Consider the following 10,817-nt stretch of genomic DNA (forward strand, 5'->3'; position numbering starts at 1 on the left):
TTCTGTGGTTCATTCCTATACCATAAGGTGACATAGGAATAGGCAGAGGATGACGGGGCCCAAGGAAACAGGGCGAGAGCAAGTGCTCCAGAAGGGCTTCCCAGAGGAGAAGGTGGTGTTATGTGCAAAGGTACGGGACAGATCAGTCAGTGTGGCTAGAGATTCAGGTATATGCGACAGAGTTTGAGAAGGTGAGACTGGGGAGCCAGGCAAATGCAAGACGATGCTTGTTACCCCCTCACCGTTAAACTAGTTGTGTTCTTGGACACTGGATTCTCGAGCAAGGGAGTGGCCCCAGTGGCTCCAGAGCCCAGGCCAGAGGTGGGTCTGAGCAGCAACGTGTTGGAAAGAAGCCAAATTCAGCCCAGGACAGTGTGTGCCCATAGAGCTGTCCCAAGGCCACGGAAGAGTGGGCATATGTAAAGGGGATGGCACACAATGGCGGGGGGGCAGTGCCCAGCAGAATACCCTGACCTACAGAGGGCAGAATGAGAGCAGGTAAAGGCCTGGTCAGAAAAAGACCTTGTGAGTCAGCTAGGAGGTCAGATCGCAGGCCAACAGCTGTGTGTACAGCCAAGTGAGGGAAATTCAGGCCGGCCGGCCGTCCTTCCTGTCAGTTTCTTGCCCATGGCAGACGCCTTCTAGAGTGAGGGGCATCCAGGTCTCTTCTTTAGTGCTGCCCAATTGTATTTATTCCTCTCTCCCTTGGTGTTCTCTTCTCCAAAGAGTTCTCTGGAGTATGAGGGGGTCGAGCTTGATCCTAGGAAGGGGCTGTCTCATCCAGCAATGAGGTGAGCCAGACTGTGTCTGTCAAAGCCCTGGTAGTCCTCATACTCTCTTCAAGCCAGGTGAGTTACAGGTCAAGGCCTTCACCTGGGTTTCCTTACCTGTAAAGGAAGGGGTTCCACCCACTCATCTTAGGAACCTTGTAAAACACAAGCTCAATGATTTGCATGGGTTGTTTCAACACATTGGCATATTTTTATACTCCCTTGAAGCGGCAGTCTCGGGGTAGGCCCCCCAAATCCTGTTTGATGCTGGAAGACGTCAGCTCTCAATGTTTACACACTCACCCCTCCATTTCCCTCCTTCAGGATAAGAAAGCCCTCGGGGTGTGTGGTCACTGTCACCGTCACTGCCTCTCCTGAGCAGCCTCACGTTTATGTCCCAGCCTCTCCAAGTGAATTGGACTCCAGTTCATCCAGGTAAGAAGAGACAGCCTGGAAAGTGTTCTCTGGGCTCTATCCTCCCTAGAGCTAAAGAACTTGGTTTTTATCCCATTATTGCAGGGAGGCTGAGGAAGTGGAGGGGGGCAGCGAAATCAGAGGTCCCTGTGACAACATCAAGCCAGCTTGATACAGGCCAAATTCAGGGCCATGGTGAGCCCAACATGAGGCAGATGTCCAATGTTGCCAGGGACCTATCTAGGACTGAGATAGGGAGAGATTAGATTGTTGGTGGAGATTCACACACCGTGGCAAGGACCAACAGTCTGTCTACAGCTTTGAGGCTATTCTGCTCCAGATAGAAGGGAAAGAAAATGCAGTCAGAAGGATGGAAAGTTCACTGTACTGGAGACTGGGGATGTGGGGGACAAGCCTCCCATAGTGTAGAGATCTGCATGAACAAAGAAAGCATATTGACATTGACTCCAAAAGCTTTTTTCTAGGGTTCTCAAACCTGCACACAGAAAGCTGAACCCACAGGCTTCAGTTTCAGCCCAGTCCACGGTGGGCTCAGTAGGGCAACAGCTCCTGTTTGCCATTTTCCTTGCCTGGTGGTGGCTAAAGCCCATCAGCACTTCTCCTCCGGGGATTTGCCATAAGTGTCTTCCCTTCCTTCAAACCAGGCGGGAACTCTCCCAGCCCTGGACCCCTCCTTTGGGCCAGGCCCTGTCCCCTGGCATCTCTCAGTATACCTCTTTCTGTCCTACTGTGCTCCTTCTACAGCAAAGGGATTCTCTTTGTGAAGGAGTACATGAATGCTAGTGAGGTATCCTCTGGGAGGCCGGTGTCTTCATGCTACAGCAGGTAAGAGCGAGTCCCAAATCTTTCCATGATCCTGAATCCTCAGTAGCTCTTCTGGGGCTTGGCCCAGGGTTGTGTATGTGTAATCATTTGTTGAATGGGTGAATGATGGAGTTGCCCACAGTCATGGTTTATGAATTTCAAGCTGTTTTACCGAAGTCAGTGCCTGTTGTTAATTTCATCCTCTACCCCACTTCAGTGCTGTCTCTTTCTGTCTGGCTTTGTTTCATGGTAGACAAACTTCCTGTAGTAAAATTCCGAGAGCATTGCTCTTTACAGAGCTGGCGAGGCCCTTAGGAACTTTTTACCTAGTTAATTCCATTGTGTTTCAGGGCTCCTCTCTCAAGCTCCCACGCTTTTTCCAGCATGCTAGGATGCCTCACATTTGACTGCACATGTTGGAACACACCCTTGACTGCAGGTCCTGATATGTGCATAACTTTTCACTCATCATCTGAAAGATACCTTCATGCCACCTTCAGTTAAAAAATAATCGCACGGAGACAGCATTCCTCTGGGAATGTCTTTTTTTTTTTTTATGACACATCATCTCGCTACTAGGATGAAGATTTTAGTAACAGGAACATCCTGGCCTTATTTCAGGACCGGGCCTCTGGGGATTCTGAACCAGCTTTCACTGGTACTGTGGAATAATGACCATAGGTGTCAAGTTCAAGCCCCAGCTTGACCCCATTGGTTGGGTCATTTTTGATGCTCAGTCTTCCGGAACCTTAGTTTCTTCATCTGTAACTCCTTAGGGTGGTTTTTGTCAATAACTTTTTTGAAATGCAACTCCTGCCTCATAAAATTCACTCTTTAAGTATATAATTCAGTGGTGTTTGGTACATTGCAAACACCATGTTTGCAACCATAAACACCATCCAATTCCAGAACATTTTCACCACCGCAAAAGGAAACCCCATACCCATTAGCAACCCCCCATACCACCAACCACAGCTCCTGGCCACCATTGATCTGTTTTCTGTCTCTCTGGCCCTTTTTTTTTTCAGGGAGCTCTCCTTGCCATCTAGCATTTGCGTCTGTGAGTGTCACTTGACTGTACTCTTGGTTTTTCTTTTCCCATTGCCACCACTGCGTTAAATTTAATTCTTACACAGTCTGACAATTAAATTTATTTTAAAATTCAATTTTACATTCAGTTAAAATGTTGTATCTTATGAAGAAAGCAGTAGAGTTTCTCTATTGGAAGATCGTATATTCTAGGGTGATTTCCCCTTTTGCTTCACCTTCCAGGAAGCTTAGAGATAAACTTAGTGCTAAAAACAAAAACAAAACAGAACTTGGGATGAAATTCTAGCTCATGGCTTATTCTAGGTCACTTAACCTCTGCACAGCCGTTTTTCTGGCTACCTCTTAAGGCCACCACATGGGTCCTGTGAGAAAGGCAGTATCACTAAAGTGTGTCCTGTGGCTTGTAGCTAGTCACACTTTCCTGGCAATAGGGCTTTTTAAAAAACCATTTATGTTTATTATCAAAAGTCATATTATTGAAAAATGAAGATACAAAAAGGGAAAAAACCCTTCTCCTCAATCCCCCCCTGTAACTCAAGCATAGGTAGTATGTTAGAATGTTTCCTTCTTTTATTTGTTTCCATTCCTAATGCCTGGTTTCTGCTATGAGTGGACTCCTGGTGACTGTCCCATTGTAAGGCAGTCACGTATGTGGGAAGAAAAGCCCTGATCTCATCCACCTGGCCAATGAATTGCAGCCATTCCTCTTGTCATCTTCTTCAGCATGGCAGGCATTCTTTGCCCCCCACTGGAAAGGCTCTTCTCCAAGAGAATTATGCCTCCCTGGCATGAAGTTCAAAGCTTCCCCTGCCACTCAGCATAACAGATGATGGCAGGTCATGTAGAGTCATGTCTCAGCTTGTGGCCGCAAGGTTAATAATATCAGCAAAGCAGTTCCTCTCATGACTGTGGTAGTCATCTTGCTCCCATCTTCTGCCCTCCTCTTCCCCATCACACTCTCTGCAGTATGAGAAACACTGGAGACTCATGTGACGTGGAGAGGAAACCTGCGTGTGACAGCTCTCTGGACTCTGAGAGGTAAGTCTGCTATCTTACCAGGAAGCTCTCAGGTCTGTAGAGAAGAAACAACCGAGGGACATTTCCACACTAAGTCCATTTGCTTTTGTCTTCTGCTTGACTGCTTCTGGTCCACTTGCAGATCTCTCACACCACTCCTTGGATGGTGCTTCCCTTATTGAGATGTCACATTTATGGTGACCTTGAAACCCAGCTAAGATCAGAAGGCAAGCTCAAAGGGCTCCTGAAGGCAGATGGTGGTGTCTGAAAGGCTGGGGAGCTCATGTCAGCAGGAGAGGCCCTTGGGATTAGAACATAAATGATCACTTGAGAAACCTGCACATATGACCAGAAATTTTAAAAAGCTAAACTACAAAAGGGAGTGCTGGGTGGAAAATTAAGAAAACTGGGTTGCTGTCATCAAAAAGCCAGACAGAACCATTCATTTGAATTGAATGAAGCTGCAGAAAGAGTCCCATTCAGGAGTTTCAAAAGCTGTCACTAGATCACAGTGGTCACAGGAGGCTCGTAATGATAAAGAAGTCCTATTCCGCAGTTCTTGAAACAGAAGAGAAAGGACTCTTAGAGTTGCAGTTCGTTCAGGTCACAGTGGAGGAAACAAGACTGGAAAGAATCAACAATGTGCCATGTGTGACACACTGAGTGAGTGGCGGAGCCAGGACAAAACCCCAAGTCCATAACCACTCTTAGGTCAGGGAGGTTTCTACTGTATTATCTGCCTGTGCGCTGAAACTGGTAATGCCAAAATACGTGGTGGGGGCGGGCAGGGTCTTGAGGAAAGAAGGAGTCCTTAACAACACTGTCAAGAGACTGAGCCCTGGGCCAAGAGCATGAAGGAGGGACCAAACCTGAGATGCTCACAGTAATTCTGGGCCCTTGAAGGGAGGAGCCCGTGTGGCTTCAGGTTGGTAGCACCACCCCTAGTTCCCGTCAAAAGCATACTCAAATCTCTAAAAGAAAGCACTCCCAGTTTACACCTGAAGGATCAGGGCAGGCAGGCACTTTCGTCAGGCTCTCTCTGAGGAAGAAAGGCAGGGGTGACTCTCAAGAACAAAGGATCCTCAAAGCGGGGAGATGTGCAACCTAGAAGTTAGTCTCTAGAACTTCAACATGAGATCCCAGCAGGATCTGTGGATCTGCAGCCACACTGTCTTTGTGATGGTCCTTGGAGTATCATGGGGCAGGGTAGGTTCAAGAGTATAGGATCTGCGAGGCAGGTTTACTGGTCACAGGCATGAAGAGAAGGGCCATCAAGACAGGGGGCCAGGAACGGCATACAAGGGCATGTCTCCTGTAGAGGAAGACATGGGTCTTTCTGTTCTAGAGGGGGTTAGTGCCCCCAGGATGCTAAGCAAGGGGTCAGGGAGAGGCAAGCTGCCTGGAGTAAGAATCATACCAGGAAGTCTTCCGGTCGTCATATGATTGCAAGTAGGGTAAAGATACATGACCACCTTCTGGAAATATCATGAGGGTCTTTTGTGCGCTGAGATCCAGTCCAGCCAACTGCACACTACAGAAAAAGAGGGCAGGCTGAGTGTCTGGGCGTCTAGTCACATCAGTAGTCTGCATGCCAGCCTGACTGCCAAGGTCTTGTTTTTCATCTCACAGAATAAGTGGAAGGATCTGTACTTACTGCAACCAGGAGATCAGAGACTGTCCAAAGATTACCCTAGAGCATCTTGGCATCTGCTGCCATGACTATTGCTTTAAGGTAAGGAAGAAGGGCGGTGCTGCTAACATGGTCCAGAGTTAGGGAGCCTTCTGGATCAAAGAGTATAAACAAGGCTTGTTCTCTGTGTGATTGTGCTCCATGTCAGAGGCTTGGCAGGACTCGGAGCTGAATGAGCAGAAGGCTCAGCACAGGGTAGTCTTGGAGATCGTTGGAGACCCAGACACCTGGAGACTCATGACTCCTCTTATTCAAGACCGACTGCAAGAAGGCCTGCTGCAGATAGCTGGCCACTCTTGTTCTGTAGGTGGCCACTAGAGTGGCAGGTGTAAGAGTCATGAGGACGGCAGAGGCATACTCCTATGATAGCCTTCCCTTTTATTAGATTTTCATATCCCCTTCTTTGGACCTTAAACGTCACAACTAAATTCCCACAGCCCTCCTATAACAGCAATGACTTCCTTTGTGTGTGACCCCAGTTTGACGACCTCACTATATCCTCATGCTAACTTGCCACTGTGCCTGTTTTGTATATGAAGAAAGAGACACTCAGAAACTTCCCCAAGCTCATCCAGCTAATAAGGAGTGGATTTGGGCCTCAAACCCAGGCCCATTTCTGAAACCTGGGCGCTTAGCTACTGTGTGATCCCATTTCCGTTGCTTCATTTGCATGTTGACCTCCAGCTTGCTTTCTCTTCCAGTGCGGGATTTGCAGTAAACCAATGGGCGAGCTCCTGGATCAGATCTTCATCCACCGTGACACTGTCCATTGCGGGAAATGCTATGAGAAGCTCTTCTAGGTGGGTGCCAAGGAGCCAGAAAATTTATTAGGGAGAAGAAATGTGCCCTGGTCTCTCCTCGAGTCTCAACCCAGAATATTCTTATCTCTCTTAACCTTTATGTTTGGGGAAGCCCTATGAGACTCTGAAGCTTTAGGTGGCACAGATAAACACCCTCCCCACATATACTTCTAAGTTGCAGGGGTCATGGTCTCTTCCTCTCAAGAAGCACCTTCCGTGAACCACCTCAGGTGAGCCCTCCAGCTATCTTGGGATGCTGGCCAGGCCTGTGTTGTTAGCCTCATTTGAGGGCAAGCAGATAGAGACCTAAAAAGGAGAAGGGCCTGGGGAAACACCTAGCTACTGGATGACAGACTCAGGACCTCACCCAGGACTTTGAGTTCAAATCCAGGGCTCTCTGCTACATTCCCTTGGGCTACCTCCACTCGCGTACAGCATCAGATCAGGACTCAAAAGCCAAGATGTTCAATAAAACAAGATACAGGTGGGGGACCAGCAGCAGGTAAAGGCCAGGATAGTGTATGTGTGGGCAGGGATGGTGCCATCCTGTGGCTGGCCTAACCAGGAAGGGCTGCTTAGGCAGCCTCCGGACTGCATTTTCAACACAGCCTGAAGACAGGTTTGCATGCAAAAGCCAGCAGAATTGACCCCAGTGTCTGAGCTGCATGGGGCCCGGTGCCTGTAGGACGCTGCCAGTCCAGATCCTGGCAACCCCTTCTCCTTAGCACCTCCTCAGCTAGAAGCACAGAGCAGAATATCTACCTTGAAGGCAATGGGAATGAGTAGCAATCAGGCTCTCCACCAGCTACAGGCCTGTTCTGCCTTCTCTCTAGAAGATGCATTAACCTGGCCTGTTACTCCGAATGCCTGGAAACATCAACCACCCAAAGAACTTCAGACTGGTTATTGGATTGGATGTGTATTTCCAATCTCATGGCTGCTACTATTTTCTTTTAGCTCTTCCAAGCTGAGAAGAAGCTGATGACTCCTGGACAAGTTTGGCTGTCCCCAGTTGCCCCAAGTTGCTGGCTCCTCTTCCCTCACTTTCTTCTCCCCATTTGATTTCTTTGTGCTTTTGCCCCTCTCTCAAGTTGAACTGCTTACATCCAGTAGAGCATCTTAATGATGCTATGATAATTACTTATGTGTGTAGCTTTTTATAACTTAGAAAGCACTTTATGTCCATGATCTTATTTCAGGCCCAAGAAAAAAGGATTGAACAAGAATTTAATCTTAGCTTTCGTAAGACAGGTTGGCCTCCTGATGAGTTTAGGTGGCCTGGTACAATAGGCAGGAGCATGGGTTTCAGTGTGTCCTGACTTTTGGGACAGAGAGCAAACCCACATTCTGCATCACAGCTCTAAGTTTATCTTTGGGAGTCGAGAGCAGGAGATCCCCTGAAGCTTCTGAGGGGCCAGGTTGAAGATCTTTGATGATGTCTGGTGGGTAAATTGCAACATTGAATGCTAGGGATTGGCATGTATTTTATATATATATATAAATTTTTTTAACTTTCCATACACGTTTAAAAGTAGCTTGTTGCTTTTGACTGAATTATACAGCAGATTTTAATTATATTCTCCTTCCCACTTTTCACTATAAATTGAGGGTTTTTTCTTTTCCTGTAAGCATGTGGACATGTATTAGAAAATCTACACAGTTAAGTTTAAATTCCATAGGATGTGATTCTTAGGAGGCCACTGGCCAAAGAAACATCTGTGTCTGAATCTTCATAATTGATTAATACCTTTGCCCTCGATTCCCGATAGTTACAGGGAAATCTTCTAAAGTAGGTTTTAGGGTGTATAGACTCCAGAAGGATTAAGAAAGGAGGAAAGTTGTTAACATTTCTCAAGGCCTTACTACATACCAGGCATTGTCACAAAGGGATGGCATTAATTCTCATACTAATCCTATGCAGAGGGTATTCTTGTCCCCAATTTACAGATGAAGATACTGAGGCTCGGAAGGTGGTCATTGCATTGTTTGGATCCATTGCTGTCTCTCTCCAGAACCCATGTTCTCTTCAGTAACAATGAGCACAATACCAAGCATTGATTTAGTAGTGACTGTGTACTGGGCACTGTGTGTATCTCATTTTACCAGGTAACACTGCCCTCCACAGGCCTCCCCTGAGGCATACTCTTCTTACAAAGACAGGAAAGTATTAAATCATGCTTCTCCTCTGGGCATCCTACGTCTCCCCATAAAGTGCCACAAATGCCAAACAGCCCTCCCTCCCTCTCCTCCCCTTTCCATGAAAACAATTCTGAACTAAGATGCTCTTCTGAACTCAGATTTCTCTGTTGGATAGAGATTTGATTCACAGACCTTCCTAAAGAAGAGCTTGTCAATGCAGGGAAACCCCAGTAAGCTAACCGATCTGAGCCCAGAGCCTTCAGTAACTTATTTTTCACTACAGACTATCCCAAGATATCAGCAACTACTGGGGTCCCAGGTGCCTAGAACACAGAAACATGTTGGTTATCTAAACAGATTGCAGGCCCATCCATGACTCTGCTTGCGTTCAACTAAGCTTCTTTGCCCTTGGGACCAGCATCCCTGTGTAAGGTCCTTGAGAGAAGGAAGAAACTGTGAGTTTTTCTGATGAAAAATGAGTGTCTCTTCTCTTGATTTGATTAGAAAATGTCTCCATCTCTCTCCAGTTTGTGAGTCCTGTGCACACTGGGTGGTGGATTTGTCTTCCCACCAAATGATGGAGGGGAACGCTCCATTGATTTGCATAGATGTGCATTAGATTTGCACTGGAGGAGAAACGTTGTACAATGTCATGTACCAACACTAAATGTGAGCTGGTATTACTCAAGTGTAGCCCACACGATGGGACTTGGCTCTTAGGAGATGCTGATACATAGGTGTTGAATGAATGAGTAAAAGAGAAAGAAAGGCTGCTCCTTATTGGGGGACATACCAACCCTGAGTCAGTTGATGGAGTACAGGATAAAGAGCTCCAAGATAGCCTGACTTCTCCACCTTTAAGATACATTTAGCCTTTAAAGGGGTTTTAGAGTCAATATGCAAGAAATTGAAAGAAAGCTTGTAAAATCAATATTGATTTTCTATTCAAAACAGCCTCTTTCATTTTTAAAAAGACACAGAATTCTGCATATTTAAGAGATGTGCTTGCATTATATTTTTGCTTCTTTTTAATTGTCTAGTGTTTTAATCATATTTGCTTAACCCAGAATAATGTACACGATTAAAATAAATGTTGAGATATTACAAGTGTCAATGTTGTCAATGTTAAGGTTTTCTTTCTTTGAGTGTACTAACTTGGTGTATTTGCTGGTGTAATTTGTTTTCTCCTATTACCTGAAGCCATTCTTCTTTTTTTCCTTAAAGATTTTATTTGTTTGTTTGTTTATGAGAGAGAAAGAGTGATCAAGAGAGAGCACAAGCTGGTGAGGAGGAGGCAGAAGGAGAAGCTCATTCTGCCTGTGGACAGGTCCGGTTTCAGAAAATGCATTCTTGGGTACCTGGGTGGCTCAGTTGGTTGAGCGACTGCCTTCAGCTCATGTCATGACCCTGGAGTCCTGGGATTGAGTCCCGCATGGGGCTCCCAGCTCAGCAGGGAGCCCGCTTCTCCCTCTCCCACTCCCCTTTCATGCTCTCTCTCTCAAGCAAATAAATAAAATCTTTAAAAAAAAAGAAAATGCATTCTTCAGTTGAGTTAGAATGTTTCCCTTTAACTATTGCCCATTGGTAATCTATCATCCCTCTCCTATATGCCAACCCCTAAATTAGATGACGATGCTTATTGGGTTCTCCCTTCATCGTCTTCTCCCATTTCAATACCCCTGGCCCCACCAACTCTTCTTTGACAGTAATTCTAAATATATGCATCTCTCAAACACCTCTCAAAGGTGCCCACACACACACATCCAAATCCATTCCTCCAGATGTGTTCCAATAGTCAAGATTTTCATCTTGCTCACTAAGGCCAGTGCTACAGAATCCTGCTGAATTGTCATTCTATCTGTCAAGTGATCCATGCTTCTGAGTTTTGTATCCAAAAATACAATTTGCATGCTATCTATGCCTTGATCCAGCCAAGGGACCCCTGCCCAAAAAAAAGGGCAATCAAAAAGTCTGGGAGCGCCTGGGTGGCTCAGTCGGTTAAGTGTCTGCCTTCAGCTCAGGTCATGATCTCGGGGGTCCTGGGATTGAGCCCTGTGTCAGGTTCGATGCTTGATGGGGAGCCTGCTTCTCCCTCTGCCTACTGCTCCCCCT

At 46.4% G+C, this 10,817-nt stretch overlaps 1 protein-coding gene across 2 annotated transcripts in view; it reads left to right on the forward strand.

The window, feature by feature from the left end:
* Nucleotides 1–9,787, forward strand: part of ZNF185 (zinc finger protein 185 with LIM domain) — a 54,107-nt gene extending 44,320 nt beyond the window's left edge. For both annotated transcript variants that reach the window (XM_045996544.1, XM_045996545.1), the window contains 6 exons: nucleotides 1,095–1,205; nucleotides 1,950–2,030; nucleotides 4,026–4,097; nucleotides 5,706–5,808; nucleotides 6,468–6,566; nucleotides 7,524–9,787. In XM_045996544.1, the coding sequence (XP_045852500.1) occupies nucleotides 1,095–1,205; nucleotides 1,950–2,030; nucleotides 4,026–4,097; nucleotides 5,706–5,808; nucleotides 6,468–6,566 (466 nt within the window). In that variant the 3' untranslated portion in view covers nucleotides 7,524–9,787. The remainder of the gene's footprint in view (nucleotides 1–1,094; nucleotides 1,206–1,949; nucleotides 2,031–4,025; nucleotides 4,098–5,705; nucleotides 5,809–6,467; nucleotides 6,567–7,523) is intronic.
* The last annotated feature ends 1,030 nt before the right edge of the window (nucleotides 9,788–10,817 follow it).

This window comes from Meles meles, chromosome X (assembly GCF_922984935.1).
Source record: "Meles meles chromosome X, mMelMel3.1 paternal haplotype, whole genome shotgun sequence".
NCBI classification, from domain to species: Eukaryota; Metazoa; Chordata; class Mammalia; order Carnivora; family Mustelidae; genus Meles; species Meles meles.